At 58.5% G+C, this 25,009-nt stretch overlaps 2 protein-coding genes across 6 annotated transcripts; both read right to left on the bottom strand.

Moving 5' to 3' along the window:
• Positions 1–1,050: 1,050 nt before the first annotated feature.
• RAB44 (RAB44, member RAS oncogene family) lies at positions 1,051–15,549 on the bottom strand. Of its 5 annotated transcripts, none has more exons than XM_040085926.2 (18): positions 15,472–15,549; positions 14,747–15,073; positions 13,003–13,217; positions 12,809–12,923; positions 12,393–12,564; positions 12,058–12,201; positions 11,634–11,724; positions 11,421–11,516; positions 10,960–11,147; positions 10,560–10,608; positions 10,182–10,276; positions 8,588–9,711; positions 5,138–5,677; positions 4,531–4,612; positions 4,071–4,185; positions 3,306–3,407; positions 2,404–2,480; positions 1,051–1,956 (listed from the first exon to the last, which is right to left on the bottom strand). In XM_040085926.2, exons 1-18 carry the CDS (start codon positions 15,542–15,544, stop codon positions 1,869–1,871), a joined length of 3,693 nt encoding a protein of 1,230 aa, XP_039941860.1. In that variant the 5' UTR covers positions 15,545–15,549; the 3' UTR covers positions 1,051–1,868. The 5 variants fall into 5 exon arrangements, with proteins under 5 accessions (XP_039941860.1, XP_039941858.1, XP_039941861.1 ...); XM_040085924.2 differs by having other exon boundaries at positions 15,194–15,515; XM_040085927.2 differs by having other exon boundaries at positions 9,317–9,711; positions 15,194–15,515.
• Positions 15,550–17,186: 1,637 nt separating this feature from the next.
• CDKN1A (cyclin dependent kinase inhibitor 1A) lies at positions 17,187–21,976 on the bottom strand. The gene is made up of 3 exons (XM_040085523.2): positions 21,911–21,976; positions 19,097–19,510; positions 17,187–18,362 (listed from the first exon to the last, which is right to left on the bottom strand). The coding sequence occupies exons 2-3, from the start codon at positions 19,500–19,502 to the stop codon at positions 18,313–18,315; spliced, it is 456 nt and encodes a 151-aa protein (XP_039941457.1). The 5' UTR covers positions 19,503–19,510; positions 21,911–21,976; the 3' UTR covers positions 17,187–18,312.
• Positions 21,977–25,009: the final 3,033 nt, after the last annotated feature.

Here is a 25,009-nt window from a genome sequence, read left to right as displayed (position 1 = left end):
CTGCCATCTAATGGGAAAAATCAGCCTCGACGGCCTCGACTCTTCATTTTGGAATCAAATAAATCCGTTTCTTGCACAATCCTGCTGCCACACGGCCAAGCAGCATCTTCCATCTATAATCCCAGCGTTTTTAGGCAAAAGAAAAAGCTGACCTGATGGGTGGCTTTGAATGGGGAAGTGCTACACACCCAGGAGAAAGAAGGGTTTGGGTTAATCGTGCTGAAATGGTGCTTCTCTTATCGTGGATCAAATTTGCAATGTAGATTTGGATTTATATTATTTTTAAATAAAAGAAGTAGTGAAGAGGGTACCAAACAAAAGGAAAAAGCCATTCCAGATATCCCAAATATCAAACCCAAGCACAGCTCTGAGCTGAGCCACATAAATCCTTCCTGAGGAGCTGCTCCATCACTAAAAATATTGTATAAAGAAAAATGGTCAAGAGAGACGGACGGGGAATGGGTGCATTAAATATATTGCATTAGGAAAATAAAGTGTTTTAATGATGGGGCGAAAGGAAAATGACCTGAGGTCGGCTGGGGGGAGACACAGGGATGGAGATTTAGGGTACAGAGATACTGCAGTGATAAATTGGGGTGTGCAGGAGAGATAAATCATTCCTAAAAGACTCAGAAATCCCAGGGTCACTGCAAAGTTGGACCCTGGCTGGTGAAGCTGATATATATATAATGTATATATCATTACATATGATAATATATAAGTGTTGCCAGAAGCCCAACTCCTGCTGTCATTTTTTTCTTTGTAAAGCACAAACTGGCTACTATTATGCTTTGCCATTATGCATATAAAAATAATAATGGCAACAAAAAGCAAACCCAGCTGGGCAGAATTATTTCCCCAAACTCTGTACATAAGCACAGTCTTTAAATACACCTGCTGAACTGCTGGGAATTTACATGGAATGTATAAAATACTAAAATATAGCACTTGTATTCTTATTTATTTAGTCTGTATGTCTTTTTTTTTTTTTTTTTTTTTTTTTTTTTTTTTTTTTTTTTTTTTTTTTTTCCCTGCAAAAATGTAGTTCAATCAAGCTGTAAAAAGATAAAAAAATCCCCCTTGAAATCGTGGCATGTTTATTTAGATTTTTCAAGTTGGATGTAAAACCAATTCAGTACTTCACAAAGAGCAGAGGGGCAGGAGGCAGCAGCTCATTCTCTGCCCAGCCTGAGATTTGCTGCAATAGTCCAGAATTCTGGTCTGGGACCAATACAATTGAAAAAACCTCTTAACCTGGACGTGCTCTTGGGGCTTTTGAATTTATTTTGAGCAAAATATTCAGCAGTTTCTGTCAAACCCCATCACTGCTCACTGGCAGGATTAAACAGGGAAGGGAAAAATTAGCTTTACCTTGTTTCATTGGAGAGATTTAAGTGCATTTAGAAAATATGGAATATCTCATTGCTCCTGATCAAATCCAGTCAGATTGCAAAGCCAGAGCAGAAGTCCCCACAGCCCAGAGCAGCAACAGCACTGAACCCCCTTGTTTTATCCACTTGGATGGCTTCAGGTTTCCATTTATTCCACCCCAAGGCCTGGGTTTAATCTCTCTGCTTCCAGTATCATTGCAGCATCTCAGACCCAGCTGAATTCCTTTTCTGCTTCTTTTCTTGGCATGTTTTTAGTCTCCAAAAGAAAGTGGTAAAGTTCCCCAAGAAGTATTCTGAAGGGCTGGTGTGCTCTGGGGTAATGGCAGCAGGTTCCCCACAGCAGCTTTTTCTCTCAGCATCCAAGGCCAAGGAAGAGCAGGCAAGGAAGACACAAAGGAAAAGAGAAGGTGTCCAAGGATTATTTTATGCTTTTCTGGCTGTTGGTGCAGTTTCAGGTCGGTGCGAGGGCTCTGTCCATCACCAGCAGCAGCCCTTTTTCTTCTCGGGTGCCTTTGGTACCTCTTCTGCCTTATTTTTCAATTCATCTTCACGAACTTTGAGCAACCTGGGAGAAAAAGAAGCAAATTAGCTGGGTATTTCCCCCATATTTTGTAGTGCTGTGCTGTTTGTCTGGACAAGCCTCGGTACAGGAGGCTCAGCACGGCTGAGAGGAGTCAGGACCCTTCCAGCTCCACGTGATCCGAGAGCTGTGGATGCTGCTAAAAGTGCCAGCCTACATCAAATCACACACAGAACTTGTTTCAGTCAAGCCAGGGAGAAATCAGCAGCATCCCCAAAAGGGTTTTATTCACCTCCTTGCAATGCTGGTTGTTCAGGAGACAAGTCAGGGCAGTGCTAAGTGCTCATCCCAGCCTGAGCTGCCCTGAGCTTTCCCTGACATTTGGGCGTGGAATGTCTGGTGACAGTGACATCCCAATACCTGGAGTTAAAAAAGCAGGGAGGGAGCCCATTAAACTGAGGACAGCTGGAGAAATCCAAGCACACAGCTCACCTGACAAAGCTGACCATGGACTCGAAGACGTTGTGGCCCGAGGCAGCGCTGCACTCGTAAAACATGAGCTGATGCTCCTGGAAGACACACACCCCAAATAGAAATGCAACGTTCTTGCACTGGAATAGCTTCATGTGGCAATAAATAGCCATGGGACTGTCCCAGTCAAGGGGAAACCGGAGGGAATCAAGGAAACAACTAACTCAATAACTTATTTACTGGAACAAGAGGGTGAAATCCAGATTTTCTGGTTGCTACGACAGCAGCTTTTAATACCAAGGAAAAGGCTGACTGTGCAGACAGAAAAATTTGTGATGCCTTCTGGTTATGGGAGTGAACACAGAGAGAGGCATAACTAGATGTTCCCAACTCTTTTGTTTTCTACCAGTTTGAGAAAATGAGCATCTATCCCTCATCTCCATCTGTCAAACTGGTCCATGGATTCTAGCCCATATCTCATAAACTTTAAAATTAAGTCAGTAAAGGTGAAATTCTCCTAATTCTCCTCACCTAATTTTTATTAGCCACCTATATTTGAAGAGATTAATCAAATTTTGGTCATTTCGGTATCTTTAAACTAGGAGAGTGCTCAGTGGGTTTATTATTTTTATGATGCTGGGAAGATACTCAACACTTCACAGCAAAGATAAGCGGAGCTGAAAACGTTCTCATTTACAAATCCACTTCCATAAACCAATTTACTGGGATGGGGCTGAGGCAAAATTAAAGTGGCTAAGGGAAAGCAAGGCAGGGAAGGGTGAGAGTTGGCTTCAGAGAACATTTTGTCAACCACTGATGCATGAGGGGTAAATGAAAGGTTTTCCCCTTTCTCCAGCTCCCTGGGCTGGTGGTGTCCATCCTTAGCTGTCCCTGCCTCGCTTGGGCTGTGCTTCACCACCTACCTTGGCCAGGCATTCACCCTCCTTTGTAGGGACCTGTCTCTGGGCAGCGCAGTCGGTTTTGTTCCCAAGAAGAAGAACAGCAATTCCATCCTCTGCTGCGTCCTGAGTGAGAAAGAAGGGAAGATCAGGACAGCTCCAAAATCCCCAGCTGGCCGCACTGCCTACACATATCCTGGGACACCATGACTGACACCCATGGATTTGGGCTAATAACAAATAAATTCTTAAATAAGTTCAACAGCTTTTAAGATTTTTTTTTCTTCCTTAAATCATCTGCCCATGTCTGTTAACAGGACAGAGCACTGGATGAGTTACACTCGTAATGAATTCACTTTGTGCTCAACTGCACCCCTGAAGGTGCTCTGGCTGGGATTTACAGGCACCAAGCAAGGCAATATCCTATTTTGCTCCAGCATTTTTAAACACTTCCTTTGTGTCAACTGGAAAATCTCTGAAAGGAAGCTTTTAAAAAGCCTTGAATCACCTCCCATTCCCCAGGACTCAAGGTGGACCATTCCTGATGTAAAAACAACATTTTTCCATTCCTTTGCACTCGTTTTTAATTGTTTAAGAGTTGATCATTACCCTACTGGTGCTATCAACAAATTACCCTGGGGAACACCGCCAACGTGTGAAGATCCTCCGTATCTGACTTAAATCCTCCGCATAAAAGAAATCATTTCATCATGAAAGCAATGCAGAATAACCCTTTCCAAAGGGTTTGGCCGCTCCTATCGGCCCCGAGAGCTGGGGAATCTCCCCCACCTGGATGCAGCCGAGCCAGTAGCGCACGTCGGAGAAGGAGTACTCGGAGGTGATGTCGTACATCAGCACCACCCCGTCCGCCTTCCGGAAGAACTGCTTGGTCACGCTGCGGTACCTGCAGGCATTTGGGGTGGATCACCAGCACTGCCTAAGGGGGTTCTGCCTAGCAGAAATCCTGGTGGGAAAGGCGGGAATGCAGGCCTGCAAAAACAGGCGAGCCCCAGATTTGGCTCTTGTCCTGATGGCGGGGGACATAGGAACAGTCTGAGCGCCAGTTTTATCTTAATTACTTCCTTTATTATGCTTTATCAGATGGCAGACTGTACAGAGTCCCTCCTTGAGAAACCTCACCTTTGCTTAGCAAAGCCAAGAATATTCATTGCCCCTAAACTACAGGGTAAAAAAAAAAAACAAAAACCAAAAAACCCAGGCTGCATCCTTAAGCAGCACAGCACCTCACCTTTCCTGACCAGCTGAGTCCCACAGGCGGAGAGCAAAGCTCTTGTTATCCACAACGAGGGTTTTGATCTGATAATCCAGTCCTGGAAGACACAAAAGAGGATATTTTGATAGGTTGAGTTCTGCCCTGTGACAGAAGATGGATGGAGAAGCAACATGGTGCAGGGTGGTCTGAGGCTGCAGCTCCAGGGGTTGGTCCCAAGTGAACCTCTGGCTTTTAGGTGTTTAATCGCCGGATTTTGGGAAGGTCTCTCATCTCCTGATGGATAAAACCAGGCTGGAGAAGAGAGGAGAATGGAGCTGAAAGGCAAAGCAGAGAGGGAAGCCCTGGGCCACTGTCGCTGGTGCCTTAGGAAGGACAAAGAGGAGCAGCATTTCCTGCCCATGAGCATCCAGGCGTGGGGACCTGGTGGCTCCGGTGGGCCCCTGGGGACTGGTTGTACAGCACGCTTGGCATGAGCTGTAACGGGCACGTGGCGACCTCCAGCAGCTCGTGGTGTGGAGGAAAGGGAATTGTGGGGTGGAGGAAAGGGAATTGTGGGGTGGAGGAAAGGGAATTGCAGCCGTGATCCAAGCGAGTGCCTGGAGAGGGGCTGGAGGAGACCTACCCACTGTGGCGGCGAGGTGGGGGTTGAAGGTGTCGGCGTGCAAACGGTACAGGAACGACGTTTTGCCCACGTGGGAGTCCCCAACGAACAGCACGTTGTAGACGTGGTCTGGGTCCAGGGGAGCTTTAGGACAACCCCTTGGGGCAGCTCCTGCCCCACCTGCAGTCACAGCTCCTGGTTCTCCTGGGCTGGGCTCGCCCTCCCGGCTCATTTTCTGACCAAACTCTTGCATTTTCTCTCGTTGACCAACACCGAGGTCTTTGCTCTGTTCTCCCAAGCGCTGCCTTTTCCCCAGTGAGTTATCTCTGAGGACCATCCCCAGCTGATCACTCCCAGCATCTGCTGGTTGTGCTGTCGTGTGCAGCGTTGATGCTGGTGGCACCTCTCGCTTCGGATGCTCAGCAGCCGTGTGCTCCGGTTCCATCTTCCCCTCTGGCTGTTGGGCCACCGTGTGAAGCCTCCCCTCATGGCCCTGTGCTGAAACCTGCTCCTGAAGCTCCCTTTGGGCTGCCTGTCCCGGAGCACAAAGCCGCCACACATCTGGAATGAGAACATCCTCCTGCATCATCGTTTCCAGCCGTAGGGGGCTGATCTGTAACGGCACCTCAGAGACCAGGGAGGCCAGCGCAGCGTCATCGTGGCCCTGGTTTAGTCCTAGACCCTGAGTTTTCACTCCATTCCTCGCCCCTGCCTCCAGCCTCTCGCCCTGTGCCACCTCCAGACTGTGATCTCCATCCAGAGGCTTCCCCTCTGCAGGAGCCCTCTCTCCCTGCAGTGATTCCTGTGCCTCCAGAATCTGCCCCTCAGGACCAATGCATGCTCCCAGTTCTGCTTCCAGACCAGGGCCCTCTGCAGCAGTGACAGGTCCAGGACCCAAATCAGCCTCACCTGGAGTGAGCACACCTGCAGCAGCAGCTCCTTCCCGTGGGTTTGCACCCAGAACTGCCTCCAAACCTAGAGTCAGGCTCTGCTGCCCTTCCCACATCCCAGCTACACCCAGAGGTGTCAGATCTGCCTCTGTGCTCCCCCCTGAGCCTGATTTGGGCTTCTGCTGGTCTGTGAACAGCTGCACATCAGCATCAGTGCTCTGGGCCTCCAGTGTGTCCAGGCTCTCAGCCTCCTCCTGTGGCTGGACGCCTGCACCAGCCCCCTCTCCCTGTCGCCCTCGTCCTCCTTCTGGGCCAAGCACAGGCTCCTGTGGCAACCCATTCTCACCTCGCACTTGTGCCCCATCCTCCTCATCCTGAACGGCTCTTCCCCACTCCCCTCCCCATGGAGCGCCTGGGCTGAGACCCCCACACAGCTGCAGATGTGCCTGGGCATCCTCTGCCTCCCCTTCCTCTACCTCTGCTTTATTAACCTCATCCTGGGGCTGCACCTCTGCATCCACACTCCCTGCCTGCTGTGTCCCTGAGGATCCAGCCTCACCCAGGGGCTGCAGACCTGCCTGGGTGCTCCCTCCCTGTGTCAGTCTGAGCTCATCCCCCTCTGCAATCAGCTGCACATTGGCACCACAGCTCTGGTGCTCAACAGCGAGCAGGCTTTCAGCCTCTCCCTGTGCCTGCATGTCTCCACCAGCCCCCTCTCCCTGCCTGACCCCTGATCCCTGCAGATCAAGCACAGGCTCCTGTGGCAGCCCGTGCTCACCCTGTCCTTGTTCCCCATCGTCCTTCTCCTCAACCTGAGCATTTGTTTCAATTTCTCCTCTCTGTGGGACTCCTGAGCTGAGCTCCTCTGACAGCTGCAGATGTGCCTGGGCAACCTCTGCTTCCCCTTCCCCTAACTCTGCTTTATTAACCTCATCCTGGGGCTGCACCTCTGCATCCACACTCCGTCCCTGCTGTGTCCCTGAGGATCCAGCCTCACCCAGGGGCTGCAGATCTGCCTGGGTGCTCCCTCCCTGTGTCAGTCTGAGCTCATCCCCCTCTGCAATCAGCTGCACATTGGCACCACTGCTCTGATCTTCCACTGTATCCAGGATTTCAACCTCCTCCACTGGCTGCACACTGGCATCTGTCCCTCTTCTCTGTCTGATGGTCACTCCAGATGGGTGAGGCATCAGCTCCTGCATCAGCCCACGCCCACCCTGTCCCCAGCCCCCAGCCCCATCCCTGGGCTGCACAGCTGCACAGTGCCCCCCTCCCTGGGGGGTTTCTGGGCTGGCACTCACACACAGCTGACTGTCTGTCCTGGAGTCCTCTGCCTCCATTTCCACTAACTCCTCTTTATCCTCCTGACCCAGGGGATGCACATCTGGAGCCACATTCCCTCCCTGCTCTGTCCCCATGGAGTCAGTCTGGCTTAAGGGCTGCAGATCTGCCTGGGTGCTTTCTGCTGAGGCTGATTTGAGCTCATCCCCCTCTGCAGTCAGCTCCACATTGGCACCACAGCTCTGGTGCTCAACAGTGTCCAGGGTTTCAGCCTCTCCCTGTGCCTGCATGTCTTCATCAGCTCCTGCACTGTGCCCCACTCCTGATCCCTGCAGATGAGGCACTGGCTCCTGTGGCAGCCCATGCTCACCCTGTCCTTGTGCCCCATCCTCCTCCTCCTCCAACTGAACAGCTCTTTCACCCTCCCATCCCCATGGGGCCCCTGAGCTGACACCCTCTTTGGATGACCTATCTTCCTGGACATCCTCTGCCTCCCTTTCCAAAAACTTTTCTTTATCCTCCCGATCCAGGGGCTGCACCTCTGCATCCACACTCCCTGCCTGCTGTGTCCCTGAGGATCCAGCCTCACCCAGGGGCTGCAGACCTGCCTGGGTGCTCCCTCCCTGTGTCAGTCTGAGCTCATCCCCCTCTGCAGTCAGCTCCACATTGGCACCACAGCTCTGGTGCTCAACAGCGAGCAGGCTCTCAGCCTCTCCCTGTGCCTGCATGTCTCCACCAGCCCCCTCTCCCTGATCCAGGGTCACTCCCCTGGGATGAGGCACTGGTTCCTGAGGCAGCCCGTGCTCACCCTGTCCTTGTGCCCCATCCTCTTCCTCGTTCTCTTGGAGCTGAACAGCTCTTTCCCCCTTCCCTCCCTGGGGGGTTTCTGGGCTGAGACCCCCACAGAGCTGCAGATCTGCCTCCACCAATTCCAGTGCCTGAGACTTAACTGGGAACAGCCCACACAAGTCTGGGCTGCCCACGGGTGTTTCTGCTGGGGAAGGACCCTCGCTGTGCACTGCAGCAGCTCCCATTTCTTCTCCCAGCCCTGCCTCTGGTTTGTCCTTCTCCAGCTGCACACCTGGCTCCACACCCCGGCCCTGCTGTGTCCCTGGGGATCCAGCCTCATTCCAGACCTGCAGATCTGCCTGCACCTCTATGTTGGTGCTGCTCCGAGCCTCCATCAGTTCCACGTCTGTCCCCACTCCTCCTTGGCCCTGAGTGGGTGGCACAGCCTCTGCCAGTGGCTGCAGAGCGCCTGCGCTCCCTCTCCACCCTGCACCTCCCCTGGCACACTCACCCTGCAGCTGCTGCTCTGCCTCCCTGGGCTCTGCTTCCTCCACCTCCTCCTCCTCGCTCCCTGCACGCTCAGCTCGGGCTGGCAGCGCCTCCAGCACTTTGGAGTCCGTGGTCTCTCCCCGGTGCTGCACCTCTGTCCTGGCACGCTCCTCGTCCAGCACTCCTGGGCCAGGAGCCGCTGTCACCTCAGGGACACCACCCCCACGGGCTGCTTCCACTTGTGCCTCACCCCAGGATGGTGGCTCTGGCTCCAGGTGCTCTCCCAGCTCAGTTTCCAGTTTCCCAGGGAGCCCCGATGCCGGGTGAGCCCATTCCTGCAGCGCCGTGCCCGGGGCGTGCGCACATCCACCCAGCGTCCTGCCCGGCTGCTGCTCATCCATGGCAAGGCACTGTGCCACTGCTCTGCCTTCCTGCCCAGCCTCTGGTGGCCCCAGAACTGCCTCCAAATTTTCCCTCTGCCTTATCTCCACTTCCTCAGCTTCTCTCAGGAGCTGTGGTTTTGCCCAAGCTGTTTTTTCCTGCAGCCACCCTGCTCCTTCCACCTCCATCAGCACCTGCTCTCCTGCCTCCACGCTCTCTCCCAGCTGCTCAGCCACATTTTGCACCATCTCCTCCTCACCGGCACCCTTTCCTTGCAGGAATAACATCCCCTGTGCCTCCTCTGGGCCGTGTCCCTGCTCTGCCCCTGGCTCCTGAGCCGTGCAGTGCCCTGTGGCTCCTGTGGACGCACCAGCCTGTGTCACATCCGGAGCACGAAGCTCAGCTGTGCCTCGTCCCTCCTGCTGGTCTCCTTCCAGCAGCTCACGATGGACGTGGCCAGGGAGGGTCTCCTGCAGGACCCCAGGGGTTGTTTCACGGGCTGTGGCTGCCTCTGGCCCCGTTTGGGGCTCAGCATTGTCCCAGGGGTGCCAGGGAGTGTCTGCCAGGGCAGGGGGTGCACCCAGTGCCTGCGCCTTCAGATGTTTGCTCAGAGCTGCTATTGCATCATTCATCTCTCTTAGCAAAGAGCTTTGGTCAGAGACACCTTCCTCTTTCAGAGGTTCTGGGAAGGGATCCTCTTCTGCAGAGCTTGCTTTCCGTGGGGCTCCTGAAAGGTTTGTTTCTGCTGGCAGCATTTCCCAAACCCTGGAAAGGGCAGAAAATGGGGGCAATGAACCAGCTCCCAGGTCAGACTCCAGCTCCCTCCCATCCCCAGCCAGTCCCAGAGGGTCTCTGATCTACAGCCTCACCCCATCCCTCTCCAGACCTGATTTTATTTCCCCTCTGGGTGCACTTGGACTTCACACAGGCAGCAGTGGGGGCAGGGGACATGCAGGCAGACCTGGGGCTGCATCCCGGCCTCTTCCCAGGACCCACATTGACATTATCAGACAGGAAAAGACAACTCTCAGCCAGGCAGAGCAAGTTCCTGAGCCAAGGGAGTGATGAGCTGGGATAAGAGACGTGAGCTCCAGGGTGAGAGATGAGTGGGTGGGAGAGGAGTGCTAAAAGGACAAAATATCACTGTTTGCCTGGGGAGTGTGGAGGGAGGGCCTGGGGCTCAGCCCCAGCTCGCAGACCCCAGGGGCACCCATGGGAGCAGCAGGACCCCTTACACTTGGTGGGTGCTCTTGGCGTTGCTCTCGCCGCTCTGGGATCCCAGCCTGATCCGCATCTCGGAGCGGAACTTCTCGCTCTTCCCAGGGCTCAGCTGCCGGAAACAGGGTGGGAAGAGGAGAGAGGGAAATGCTTGGTGAGGGAGAATATCCACCTGCAAGGATGTGGAGTTCTCAAGTTGTACCCACCCAAAATCTTGGGGGTAGCAGAAGCAAGGTGCTGCAACCCCCTCCCTTCCCAAACATCTGCACCGGCCCCGTGTGAGAGGGCTTTTAGGGGAGGCGGTGCTGTAGGAGCTCCCTGTGCTCTTGAGCTCCTCTGCAGCCCCAAACAGAACAGCACAAGGCCCAGGAACCCCTGTCCTGTCCCAGCTGTACCTGCGGGGACATTGGCACCTCGATGGGTAACTCTGCCACCACTCTGTCCCTGCAAACACAGAGCACAAGGGTCAAAACGGGATCTCCATCCTCTTCACCGCTTCCACCCCTGCCCCAGGACCGTCAGCTGATAGAGCAGCTCAGCAAAACCCACAGTCCTTGGGCCAATCCTGCCGAGCCCTCCTGGCTGAAGGACACCCCCACCCCCCTGGTGCCCTGCAGGGACACACCCCGTGCACGGGGCTGATAATCCTGCCCTCTCCTCCTGTGCTTTGCACACCAAGCCACGATTAACCTGCACCACGGGTAGCACTGAAGCACCGCGGCGGCTGAGGCCCGTCCAACTCCATCCAGGAGGAAACGACGTGTGTGGGGACACAGGGGTGACACAGCTGCTCACCCGGGCTCCCCCGTGTGCTCCCAAACCACTGCAGCCCTCATGGTCCTCAGGCGGCGCTGGGTGTGCTGCAGCTGCTGGTGCAGGTGCTGCAGGTGATGCTCCAGTGCCCGGTTGCTCTCCTCCAGCTGCCGGTTTTCCGTGCTGGTGACTTGCTGGGAGCTCTGGAGGCTGCGGCAGCGCCGCTCCAGCTGTGGGATGGCGACCACCAGGACGCTGAGACCCCGCCAAAATCCCCCCCAGACAACAATTCACAACCGCCTGCTCCAGAGCCGGGGCTGAATCACAACCCCGAGGGTGGCGGGTGGGAAACTCCGCTTGCGTCCTCTGGGGACGGAGGGGGCACGCTGGGGTGGAGGGTCCTGTGTGACACCCCGCAGCCAGGGCTGGTGGGGACACAGCGGGGTCGTTACAGCACAGCCCAGAGACCCCCGGCACACAAAGGGGATTTGGGTCCAGCCCACCTCCGCCTGTGCCGTGACCAAGCGCTGCACCTCGCTCTCGCTGGCATCCAGCACTCGCTGCAGCTCCTCGCCCTGCTGCTGGCTCCGGGCCGTGCTCTGGGGGGGCACAGGGACACGGGCACCCGCTCATCCTCCGGCAGCTGCCGAGGGGGTTTGGGGTGCTGGGTGCCCCCGGCAGGAACAGCGAGGGGACAGCAGCGGCCAGGGACCCACCTGCTGCTGCAGCCGCAGCTGCTCCTGCTGGATCTGCTGCTCCAGGACCTCGCAGAGCTGCTGCACGTCCTTGTCGTGCTCGGCCACGCGCCTGTGGCGACAGCAGGGCCGGGGAGGGCTGTGAGACCCGGCTAGAGGGGGTGCAGACCCCCGGGACCCCACACTGCCCTCGGGAGCCCCGGGCTGCGGCTGGGTTTGCCCGGAGGGTGTCACCCGGCACAGACGCGCCCGGTCCTTTTGCCATCCCATCCGTGACTGTAGAGGGAGCCCGACCCCAAACATGAGCAAAACCTCTGCTCCGGCCCCCGCTGGATGCGCTGGAAGCAGCCCGGTTTCTCGGCGCGGCTGGGGTGGCCCTCCAGGGCCCCATCCCTGTCCCCACCCCTCCTGTCCTACCCCTGTGCGCCATCCTGGGGTGACTCACTTGTTCAGAGTCAGCTCCAAAGCCTCCTTCTCGCTCCTGGCTTCCTGGATGCGGTGCCTCATCTTGGCCAGGAAGTCCTCCAGGTTGTCCAGCAGCTGGGGCTCATCCTGCCGCAGCTTCACCCAGAGCTGCCAGATCTCCTGTCTGCAGGGAGAGCGGTGTTCCGGGGTGAGCCTCGCCCCGGAACCCCCGGAGCCAGGCTGAGCCGTTTCGCTCACACTTTTTGAGGTGTGTGAGGCCAGGTGAGCGCCGGGGTCACTGTGACCCTGTGCTCAGGCCATGGGTGTCCTGTCCCATCCTGCAGGACACCCATGGGTGCCGAGCAGGGCACTTACTCTTCAGAGGGGTCTCCTGTGCCCAGCTGCTCCATAAAGGCGGCGAAGTGCCTGCGCTCCTCGCTGTCCACGCCCGCCAGCGGCACGGGCAGCACCAGCTGGACCCTCCGCGACGCCGTCTTCCGCCGCCGGTGCTCCCTGGCGGCTTTTTGGGAGCTCAGGAACTGCCCTGCTGACAGACATCCCAAATCCTCAGTGCCCGGGCAGGGCAACAGCAAAGCCCAAAACCCAAAAAACCCAAAGCCCAACGCTTCCCCCTCCGCAGCTTCGACAAAGCGGTTCAGCAGCACCGCTGAGCCAAGGGCTGGGAGCTGCTCCTGGGGACGATCCATCCTGCGCCACGCAGCGAAGGCAGCGCCGCGCATCCCCCAGGAGAGCCCGGGGAGCGTGCCGGGGCCAGCCCGGGCTGCACTCACGGAGCCCGGCCGTGAACTCCTCCGTGCCCAGGCGCCCGGTGCCGGCGGCGTCCAGCCCGTCGAACACGAGCTCCAGCTCCTCCCTGCTGCACGGCAAACCTTCCTCGTGCAGCTTCTGCAACCGGAGCAAATCGGGGTGAAAAGCCGCCCGTCACCCCATCTCCGGGCACCCCGGGACACGGCCCCGGCCTCACCTGCACGTCCGAGCGCGTGACGACTGCGGCCTGCTCCGCGTCCCTGTCAGCCAGGAGCTGCTGCACCCTCTGCACGATTTCAGACGCCCAGGGTGGCTCCTCACCGGGGCTGGGCGCTGCCGCCGGGGTCTCTCCGGAGCCCTCCCGGAGCTGCTTGCGCCGGCTGGAGCCCAAGCGCCGGCCCTTGGCGGCCGCCCGGCGCTCGGACATGGCCCCTGGAGAGACAGCGCAGAGGGACCCGGCTGGAAATTCACCGTGGTGCTCCCAGCTGCTGAGGGGTTTGGCAAGGGCGAGGGAAGGACGGATCTCCGATTGCACGGAGCAAATGGAGCCTGGATGCGCAGCAGCAACGGCTGCTCCTGCCAACCACCCCAGGGGATCCCAACCAACCACCCCAGGGGATCCCAGCCAACCACCCCAGGGGATCCCAACCAACCACCCCAGGGGATCCCAGCTATTCCAGGAGCTCCCAGACATCCCAGGCGCTCCCAACCATCCCAGGGGATCCCAACCAACCATCCCAGGGGATCCCAACCAACCATCCCAGGGGATCCCAACCACCCCAGGGGCTCCCAGCCATCCCAGGGGATCCCAACCACCCCAGGGGCTCCCAGCCATCCCAGGGGATCCCAGCCCAGCTCCCCAACAGCTTCTCCTGCCACCAGCCAAGCACCCACCCCAAATCTCCCCATGCTCTTCCCCGGCTGTGGAGGATGCACAGGGCACCAGCAAGGGCCACCCAGGAGGGGACACTGGCAGGAGGGGACACTGGCAGGAGGGGACACCAGCAAAGGACCAGCCAAGGTGATGCTGGAGGTCTGAGCGAGCCCTCTGGTTCCACCTGCCCGCTCAGAGCTCAGCAGCACATTTCTAAATTCCTCCCCCGGTTTTCGCAGCTGTGAGTCACCTCCGGGCAGAGGGCAGAGCCTCCGGAGGTTTCCATCACGCCGCCGCTTGCCCAGGCTTGTGGGGCCTGAGCTGGGGACCCCCCGTGCCCTGTCCCCAGCCTGGGGGTGGCTGTGTCACCAACAGCCGCCACGCCGTCCCCAGGAGGGGCTGTTCAAAGCCCAAACCCCGAGGGAAGGAAACCACGGCGGTGGGGAGCAGTGAGGCAGAGCCGGGGCCGTGCTCGCTCTGGCTGAGCCCAGCTCTGCGCTCCCGGCCTGGGGAGATGCCAGCTCCTGCAGCCCTCTGCCCCTTCCTTCTGCCATCAGAAACAGAGCCTAAACCCCAGAAATGGGAACAGGGCCCCAAACCAGCCCCAACCCCTTAAAGCAAGAGGGTCTCGTGGAGCTGCTGGAGTCCCACAGGAGCAGAAACACCTCGAATGGTGGTGCCGGCCTCTAAGGGGGCAGAAGTGGGAGCTCGGAGGGGCAGGAGGTTGTTTAAGGCATGGAGAAGCCCCTGGTTACCTGTCCTAGCCCCAGGGCAGGTGAGCTGAGCCCACAGCGTGACGGAGGCGCTGAACAAGCAGGGGGATGGGATGGGGTGGGATGGGATGGCAACTGTGCCCCCCCAGCCAAGCAGGGCCCCCCATGGCATCACCAGCTCCCAATGTCCTGCCTCCCTCCACAGCACCCTGCGCTGCTCCCAGCCCTCAGAAAGGGCCCCCAGCCACAGTCCCTCACAGGCAGCAAGAAAAACTCCCTTGGATCACCAACAGCAAGAAAGTAAACCCTCATTTCCCTCCCTTTTCCATTTCTCCAGGTGATGCCCGAGCTTTCCCCGGAGCAGCAGGACTCACCCTCCGCACGTGCCGAGAGGGATGCTCGGTGCTGGGGCACACGAGGGGCTCCCCAGGTCACAGGGGACACCGCTCCCACCCCGAGGGCGCCCGAGCTGCCCCGTGCCCCGCTCTCATCTCTCTTACTCAAGGCGCTTTCCGTTCTGGGGTGACACTCAACTGCCGGTGCTGCACGTTTCCTGTTTGCTGCGCTGCAAGCGGGGGGTGGGAAGGACCCAGAGCCCCCAGATCCCAGGGCAGCTCTGCAAAGGCACTGCAGGTGCTGTAGGGAGTGCAGCAAAGTCCCCATCCCGTCCTGGTTTGTGATGGTCCGGGGCTGGGGGGTGTCTGGTGTGGGGGGAAGAACAGCAGACAAACAGCAAATGTTATTTCAAGACTCCAAATAACCCAAAATACAAGATTATTTATAACCCTCAGGTTATAACATCCTACCAAAGGCAGGACAACCTGAAAATCCTCCCTGTGAAGGCCCTTTGGCCCCAGAATTTGAAGATGTCCCCACTGTGCTGCTCTCTGATGTTTTTTTTAAGGTTCCTGCCTGAATTACAAACTTGGCTTTAAACCCAGCAGCAAAGCCACTGGCTGCCCATGGGCTGCAAGCACTCTGCTCCGTGAGGGGACAGGGGATCAGATGGACCACAGGCATTTTCCCTGCTCTTTCACTGCAGAAGGCAGAAGGAAATGCTGTTATCTCTAGAGCGTGACTCGAACATCCCCTGGCTTACGGCAGATCTGAGCCCAGGCTCCCAGGGCAGGAGCTGTGGGCTGGCAGCTGAGGCCCCAACTCTCTCTGCCCATCTGAGCTGCTGAAATCCCTCCCTGGGAACAGTCCCACCCTGCTCGTTTGCTGATTAGCCTAACGAAGCAGCAGCCAGCTCAGGTCCATCCTCTCCATCAGGGCATTTAGGGGCCAGCTGAAAGCTCAGCTGGTTCTTCTCCTCACTCCGGGCAAAGCTGGTGCTGCTCACCCCAAACTGAGGCATCCCCTCGGTCAGGCCGGGGGGCTCAGCGTCCCCCCTCGCCCTGAAACCTCTGCAATGTTTGCTGCTGCTCAGACAAGGCTGGATTTTGGCTTTGCTTTCCCCAAGGATTCAGGGAGGAAAAATTCCCTTTTGAAGGGAAAACCCTCAATATCCCCGGGAGAGCTTTATCTGTGCCCTCTGCCCAGCAGGACTCTGGCATCGTGCTTCCAACAGCAGAGCTGTGCTGGCAGCAAGTGCTGGGATCAGCACGGGAGGGCACAGCCTGGGAGGGAGGGTATGACCCAGGTATGACCCAGGTATGATCCAACCCCGATGAGATGCTGAGAAGATGTCAGGGAAAGGGGATTGAATGTGGACAAGGGAAGGGAACCCCCTGACCCTCCCCCTGTGGGGGTTTGACCCTCAGCATCTGCTCTGTGCTGGGGCCAGGCTGGGATGGGAGCAGCAAACACAAGCTGGGTCGACAGTGGGAGGTTTCCATCCATTCCCCAGCTGCTGGGAGCTGGTTTTGTGTCCCAAAGCTGCGGGATCTCCTGCCCCAAGGAGTGTCCCAGGGACTCAGCTCAAGCCCTGGACCAGCTCCCCGTGGCACAGCAGAGCCAGAGCCTGCCTCTCCCCAGAGCCACAAACATGGACAAAGGAGGTTTCACTGCTTCATTTCTATTTCTCATTTCCTTCATTGCTACTGCTCCTGGTAAATGGGAGCTGACAGCAGAGGGGAGCTGCTGGCAGCAGCCAGAGGGGTTTGGAAGCACTGACGTGAGGGGAAAGATTACAGGGGCTAAATCTGTGGGGTTTGACTCAGCAGCAGCTCAAAGGCTGCACGGATGTCACCCCACACTGCAGGGACAGGCAGATGCTTTAGGGATCCCCAGCTGATCAATGGCACGAGGTTGTTCATCACCATCACCTTTCTTCCATCTGGGTCCTCCACAGATCGGGGAATTCTCACATTGGCCAGAACCTGAGCCTGCAGCCAAGCCTTGCTCAGGAAGCAGCGAGTGGCAGAGACATCCCTGACTCCCAGGGGATCTCAGTCCCACCCAGGAAATGCCATTGGCACCTTTCCACCAGCAGTGCCCCCACGTTCCTGTGTCCTCACCCCACAGCACCCCTTTAAAGGGCTCAGGAGAGCAGCAGCTTGCCCATGGCTACTGGCCACTTGCAGCACGGGACAGGGTGCTGAGGGTTCGGGGTCACAGTGGGGAAGGGGCTCCTCCAGGGACAGCCCACACACTGGCACTGGCTTCTGCTGGGGACACGGTGGCAGCACTAGATCACTGTCCCCAGGGCATGGGGCCAAGCACAGAGGTTGTGGCGAGGTTTTATCCCTCCCAGCCCTCACAAAGGCAGACCCCAGCTCAGGGCTGCACCCCCAGAGGGATCCCCAGCCCCTGGAACACCCTCCTCCCTCCCCTAGCCAGACCCTGCTCCCAAACATCCACATTAACCCAGAATTCCTTTGCACAGGTGTTTATTCAGAGTTAACACTTACAGACAAACAGGTATTTCCCCTTCCCTTACATACACTTAGTAGCATTTTTTTTTATTTTAAATATAAATAAACATTTAGTGCTGGGAGCTTGGCAGCTTCACCGACAGCAAAGTGCATCCTGGTGCAAGGTGGGAGATGAACCCTGTCCCTTTTCCTCCTGGGACCATCTTGCACCGATTTTCTGGGTCCAAATCCAGCAGAGCAGGAGTTGAACCCCATGAAAGTGCCGAGACCTGACAGTGTCGAGTCCCTCAGGGACTCATCCTTCAGTGCTGGAACTCAGCAGCCTCTGTTGAGGCCATCCCTCGGTCCCAGAGCAGAGCCAGGTGAGGGTCCTCTCCCCGCCAGCCCCAAAGGAGAAAAAGTCCAGGAAAACAAGCTACAATTCCTTATTCCTGCATCATCCCTGCTGGTGAGCAGGACTTCTTCCTAGAGGAGCCCAACAGAGCCAGAGCAGGGGCTCCCCAGCCTGGTGTCAGCGTCGAGGGAAGCAGGGACGTGGGCACCACAAGCCAACAACAAGGTGACAAAGTGGGATTTGGGGCCAGCAGCTCCCAGAGGGGACCCCAAACCTCCCAGGGAGCCACCCCACGGAAAAGCTGTCCAGGGAGCAGCTTCCTCCCCCCGAGCCGTGGGAAGGAGCAGCCTCCACATCTCTGCTCCCGCACGGGGACGAGGCTCGGGTCCAACCTGCCGGGACAGGGCACGTGGGCCACCGCCCGCGCCGGGTGCCCCGGGGCTCTGCGATCCACACCGGGGACTTTCCTTAGAGATATCCGGTGCCACCAGGTGGCTGGGACACAAGTGTCCCCCAGCAGCACGGCTGGAGAGCAGGAGGGCACAAGGACGGTGTCTGGACCCCGGGGCACAGGGCACTTCAGCAGGCAGGGCAGCGCCTCGGTGCCATCGCAGTCCTCCTCCAGCCCCGCCGTGGGGCTCCTCCTCTACATTGCACACAGTGAAGGTCCCTCAGGACCCCAGAACTACTCATAAATAGGGAACTACAGACTCTACATTGCTTGGTACAGGTCAGCACAGCGCAGGGCAGGAGCCACGTTCAGCCCCGGCCTCGGAGCTGCCGCGGCGAGTCACGGCTGGGGCCGGGCAGGGACGATCCTCCTCTTGGCACTGTAAAAATCTGAAAGGAAGAAGGAAAAGGTTTGGAAGTGTCTCCAGCCCGCTGGGAGCAGCAGGGCAGGGAGAGGGAGGTGTCCCAAAATCAGCCCTGGTGGGTTTCACCCTAAAGCCCCCATGCAGAGCTGCTGGAGAGCAGAGCTGTGAGGCTGCATCATCTCTTCTCTTTGCCTCAGCTGCAGTTCCACCCCAGCCCCTGACCACGGAGGACAGGAAGAAATTTTTCCCTGTGAGGGAGGTGAAACACTGGCACAGGTTGCCCAGGGAGGTTCTGGATGCCCCAGCCCTGGAAGTGTTCAAAGCCAGGTTGGATAAAGGCTTTGAACCTGCTCCAGCGGGAGGTGTCCCTGCCCATGGGACCATAAAGCTGATCTTTAAGCTCCACTCCAACTCCTTAATTTTCTGTGATTCTATGGTTGGGTCAGGCCATTGGAACTGAAAGTGAGGAATTTGGGGGCATCTTCAGCTACAAAACCACAGTCCCCAACGCCAGTCCCCTGCACAAACCCCAGCAGCCAAAAGGCACCCAGCTGGTGGCCTTCTTCCCTTTGGAAGATGGGCTCTGCTTCCCTAGGAGAGATCCACGGAGGGTGGTCCCTAGGAGAGATCCACGGAGGGTGGCACCCCTCCCCTTGCCCAAGAGCCAGACAGGGCTCTGGCAGCCAAGTCCCCTCTGTCCCTGCCGTGACATCAATGCCACCAAGCCCCCAGGGAGTGACACCAGCCCCCAGCGCCCACCTTTGATCGTGGTCTGCCCACGTTTCAAGCTCCGCAGGGAACCAGCCTTGTAAGCCTTGGAGCTCTGCTGAGACTCCTCGGGGCAAACCCTGCCAGCGTGGTCCTTGGGGGCGTCCCTGTGGGCCAAGGAGCTCCTGCTGTCACCGCTGATGACAGCCGTGACCAGGCTGTGACCCTCCTGGGGCGGCTGCTCAGCCACCAGGATCTTCTCCCACTTGAACGGCCCTTCCAAGGGAGTCTCTGTCTCAAAGTTGAAGTTCCAGCGCTGCTGAGCCTCCTCCAGCTGTTGCCTTATCTTGTCCTCGAAGTCGTGCTGGAGCTGCTCGTGGTCCACGGGGCCGAAGAGGTTCCTGCACGCCTTGCTGCTGCACGGGGTCTGCCCAGCCCTGCTGTGCGACAGCGGCATCGCGGCGGCTGCGGGCAAACAGAGCCAGTTACAGGGGCCGGAGCAAACACAGGGCAGCCAGGGCCACCAGGGCAAAGCACACGGTAGCCAAGGTGGGACAAGCTGCACTGGCTCTGCACTGAGGCAGCCCAGAGGGGACTGACACATCTGGATTCTGACTCTGGAGATTTTAGCGGAGGCTCGAGCACGGCTGAGGTCAGACACAGCCCAGCGCGACACAGGAGGCGGGGGGAAGGTGCAGATGTCGACATTCCCTGTTCCTCCTCCAGCAGGGAAAGCCCTGCCAGGACAGAACACCCAGCCCCTCGACACTGCCACGGGCTCCACCCAAAACACCCCTCGGGCTGCCAGCCTCAGAGCCACAGCAGGATGATGCTCCCCTGGTCCCAGACACTGCCCAACCTGCCCACTCCCACTTCCATGCAGGCAAGGGCAAGTTGGCACACGGGCAAGTGAGGCAACAGGATGTTTTTCTGGCCAGTTTCTCCATCCCGAGAACCCAGACCCGGTGGTAAGGAAACCTTCAAGCAACTGCAAGAACCATGCCACAAGCTTGACCACTTTGTTAACCACCCTGCTTATCTGCAAGGAGCTGCTGGGTAACCAGAAACAAGACCTTGTTTGTTTTTTTTCAAATCGGTGCCAAAAGCCTTGACCTTCCCGGTAAGTGAGAAAGCCTTTCCATCCGAGCAGTCCTTCCCCTGACACACGTGGGGATAATGGACCCCTCACTACAGCTCCACTTACGAGGAACCTTGACACAGAATCAGAATTGTTAAGGTTGGAAAACACCTCCAGGATCATCGAGTCCAGCTGATAAGAGTCAGCACTACTCTGAGATTTGAGTTTTCAGAGCTAAGGCTTGCCCCTGCTGGGACGGCCACACTCATTAAATCAGCTTAAAAGAGGAAGATTCATCGCTCCCATTTTCCCACCTGATCTGGGACTCCCAAAGCCAGGCCACAAAAGATCCTCCCCATCCCCAAACTTCCCCAAGAAGGGAGTTCTCAGCCCCCCGCAGGGAAGGTTTCTCCCCAAATTCAGCATCCTCTGGACTGCCTGTGCCACATTGTCTTCCCCCCATTCCACCCCTTGAAGCGTGCAAGAAGCGACTGGATGTGGCACTCAGAGCTCCGGTCTAGCTGACAAGGTGAGGATCACTCAGTGGTCGGACTCGAGGATCTCGGGGGTCTTTTCCAACCTCAGTGATTCGATGATCCTAGTACCGGGCATGGCACCAGCACGGTGCCGGTGGGCAGCTGGGGAGTGCCCAGCCCAGGGCTGGGGGGCCGCGTTCAGTCCCGGGGGCCGCCCCTGTGGGCACCCTGCGCTCAGACCCAGCATCCCCGAGTAAAAATAGCAATCCAGCTTCCTATCTCCGGGCAGTGTGAGCACAGACAAGGGTGACCTCACTCACAGCCAGGCAAGTCCCAGCATGTCCAGGCAAGCCCGGGCAGGTAGCGGGAGAGGGACACGTTCCGTCACCCTGACCAGACACCCCTCAGCCCTCCCCGCCCGCGTCACGAGCCCACGTCCCCATCCTCAGGTCACCGGCGCGACTCAGGTGCCACCCTGGAGGCTGAAGATAACACCCAGGCTCGCCCTGAGTCACGGCTGCGGGCTGCCAAAGTCACCGACGAGGGCGGGACCGGCACCGGGGCCGGGTCATGGTCCCCTCCCAGCGGGGCTGGTGCCGCTTCCAGCGACCTCTGCCGAGCTCCGAGCTCCGAGCTCCCGGCCGGGATCGCCAAGATTTGGGCGAGGAAGCGGCAGGTGCACGGGCACATTCGAACCTCTCCCAGCCGAGCTGGGTGATGAAAGCACCCCCGAGGGACACCCAGCGGGGCTCCACAGACACCCGCGACACCCAGGAACAGCGGCGCCAGCCCGGGGCGGGCACAGGAGGGGCAGGGGGCACCCGCAGCCGGGAGCGGCTGGAGCCGCGGACCCCGCGCAGAGAACGCCCGGCTCATGACACCGATGGGGCCGCGGGGGGATGGCACGGGGGTGGCCGGTCCCCGCAGGATGCTCGGCGGAGGGACGGCGCCCGTACCGCGCCCTGCACCCGCCGCACCCCGCTCCGTGCCCGCACCCCGCTCCGTGCCCGCACCCCGCTCCGTGCCCGCACCCCGCACCCCGCCCCGCGCCGCCGCCACCGGGGGACAAGCACGACCCAGCCCGGGGGCTCCGCATCCCCCGGGGGGGCTCCGGCAGTTCCCGGGGGGCTCCGCACCGCCACTCCCGGCACCGCCACCCCGGCACCGGGCACGGCCCCGCTCTCTCCCAGCGCTGCGGTCGCGGTCCCAGGCGGAGCCGCAGGCAGCGGCATTCCCCGGGGAACGCGATGCTCGCTCGCTCGCTCTCCCTCTCTCTCTCCCTCCCCGGCCAGCGCAGCCGCCCGCACTCACCGCCGTCTCTCCGCGTACTTCAGCACGTTCGGCGATCCTACGCCTTCATACCGAGGGCGGGCCGGGGCGGGGCCGGGCTCCGTTCCCGGCGTCGCCCGGGATTTCCCTCCCGCCCCGCCCCGGCCCGGCCCCGCGGCGGCCGCTCCGCTCCTGCCCGTGCCCCCTCGCATCCCCCGCCCCTTCCTCTCCCGTCCCGCTGCCGGGAATGTGCGAGGTGCCGGGGGAGGCTCGGGCATGCCAGGGCCGTGAGCACCGGGATCCCTTCCTAGGGAGCGTGGGTCCTGTGTCAGGGGATTCGGGGACCTCGCGTCCTTGGGGAGGGCAGGGACGGCCCTATAGCAGGGGATGGAGGGACCCCCGTCAGGGGATAGGGGAAACCCCTCCTAGGTGGGTGCAGGGACCTGGCATCAGTGACCAGACCTTCCTGGGGATGCAGGGATCTCCCCGATCAGGGAATACAGGGAGGAAATGCAGAGACCCCCTTGCTAGAGGGGACAGGGAGACGCCCCCACGAGGGATGCAGGGACCCTCTTCCTTGTCAGAGGATGCAAGGAGCCCCGGCAGAGGATACAGAGGTGCCACATTCCAGCCGGGAATGCCGGAGCTCAGCCGGCCTCGAGGAGGTCCCGTCCCACCCACCGGGCCGCTGTAGGAAGGAGATTCATGGATTATGGCTCAGCCCCCGGAGGTGCCAACCTGAGAACCGCAGGGTGATGATTCTCCCCTGGCCCCCAGGCACTGCCCAACCCATCCCGGGCCGCCCCCGGCCTCTCCAGCTGGATTGTCTCCCCCAGGCCTGGCTCTGCTCCACCAGCGGAACCCCAGCACCCGCTGTGGGTGGAAAAAAATGTTTGGAGCAAGATCTGCTGCTCTGAGTCCTGCAGATGTCCAGGCAGGGGTGAGGAGGGGGAACAAGTCTGTGCATGTCCTGCAGGAACCTGCGGCTAGGATTTGAGGGGATCTGTGGCTTAGATGGGAAATGCGTCCAAGTGCAGAGGCAGGGAAGGTGCGAAGCCGGGGCAGCTTCTGCTGGGGTTACTCTGCAGGGCTGGGGGGCACCTGCCCTGAGCGTGCTGGGTGGGTCCAGCCCTGCCCTGCAGGGAGAAGGGAAGGGAAGGGATGCCCCCGGAGCCAGCCCAGCTGGGCACAGGGGCCGTGTCCTGCAGCCCCTTCCCGGCCCAGACTCACGGCTCGGGCACACAGACAAACACAACCTGCTCCCGTGGGCACGAGGAGGTGACAGCACAATGCCAAGTGACAAAAGCCACGTCAAAGTGATCCCTTGGGAATGCCAGGGGTCCTCCAAAGCCCCTGGAGGCAGGAGGTGCCGGGGTGCTGAGGAGGACCCTCTGTGTGCAGACCGCTCCTGCTTTTTCCAGCTGGACCAGCAGCTTCCCACTGGCTGCAGCAGCTGGAAAATATGTCTGGGCATGTTTGGCTGGAGGCTGCCACACGCTGCAGGAGATTTTGCAATCACTCCTCTTCATTCTCTGGAGCTGGGCTGTGCCGAGGTGCTGGGATTTGTATCAGTGGTGGCTGCTCAGCCCCGTGGCTGCCTCCAGACAGGCACAGTGGGATGGGCAGGAAAGGCGAAAGGAGGATGGGGAACGGGAAATCATCTTAAATTCATGCTACACCCTGCTGAAAATCCATCCTGGAAAGCTGCAGTCTGGACTTAAAGGCTTGGAAATTCATCCTGCCTTTCTGTTTGTAAGAGGTAGGGAGAGGAGGGGGCAAGTTGGGACAGGGAAGCTGTCACTGGTTTTTCCATCTGGGAATGGTTTCTGCTCCTGGGTGCACGGAACAGCCTTCAGAGCCTCACTGCAGGGGTACCTGCGGCGCTGGGTGGTTGTGGATCATTTCTTTGCCAAGCTCCAGCTCTGCTCCAGCTGCAGGTGTGGGTTTGCTCCCTCTGGATTTGAGGGATGCAGTCGGCACCGCCCCAGCCGTAGCACCGTGGGCAAACCCGGGGCCAGTGCAGCTCCAGTGCCACCTGGGACTGTGGGATGAAGCAGCATTTACCTGAGGATGCTCCCTGCTTAAAACACATCCCTTTTTTTATCCATAAAAGACCCCTCCCTCCCGCCCCCCCAGTGAACAGAAGGAAATGGGAACATCAAACCTGCAGCTCTTTGAAGTGGCAGAGGAAGGAGCTTGTGCAACCCAGACGGGCCCCAGAGCCACTGATGCAAGAGAAAGGGATTCAAAAAGTGAGATAACCGACCAGCCTGACTGCTGGGAACATCCCAGTTACACCAGGGATTCATCCCAGGGCTAAACCAGTGAGAAAATCAACCAGACGTAGATTTTCCCTTAGGAAAGTAACTCTGTAGCTCTCTCAGTGATTTTTTGGTGGGCTGAGGGTTCACTCCCCACACTCTAGGAAGGGGGTATGGGCAGGTTTCTGGCTCTTGCAAACTCCACTCTCGCTTCCTTTCCTCCGGGAGAGGGGAGCTCCGGCCGCGCCGGCATCGGAGGAGACCTCAGCCAAGTGGGTTTCTGGAAATGGGAAGTGGGGAGAGGGATGGCGTCAGGGTCTGGGCCAGGAAGTGCATGGGCACGTCTGCAGTGGCATTAACTGAGAAAAAAGGGGAGGGGGTGGGGGGAAGAGTGATTAAGAAGGCGATACAGGAACTTAAAAAAAAAAAAAGATATATAGAAAATCCCAAAGGTGATTCATGGTGCTTGATCCCACAAGGCAGAGGAGGAGGAGGAGGAGAAGGAGGAGGGCAGACACAGGACTGGGGACCAGGATCAGTGCCGAGGGCTGATGGGCTATTTCCTTCTCACCATTCATAGCCACAGCGTGGGATCTGTCACCTCCCCTGTTCCAGGCTCGCCCTCCCCAAGGGTCCCAAACCCCCACCCGGGAGGGGTGTGGTCGTGGGAGAATCCATGTTTATCATTTCCTTGAATAACCCGTCCTAATGCCCGGAAGCAAAAGGAATATATGAAACCACTGCAACATTTCACAGCCTTCAAAGGAACCTCCTTCCCAGCACCGGGGGCACCCCAACACCGAGCAGCGGGCGCATTTAATTCCCAAGGGATCTCCCCAGGTGGGTCCCGAAGAAGCCGAAGGGAGTGGAAGCCTCTGCA

Source organism: Hirundo rustica, chromosome 24 (genome assembly GCF_015227805.2).
Source record: "Hirundo rustica isolate bHirRus1 chromosome 24, bHirRus1.pri.v3, whole genome shotgun sequence".
NCBI classification, from domain to species: domain Eukaryota; kingdom Metazoa; phylum Chordata; class Aves; order Passeriformes; family Hirundinidae; genus Hirundo; species Hirundo rustica.
This window is presented reverse-complemented; position numbering and strand designations above follow the sequence as displayed.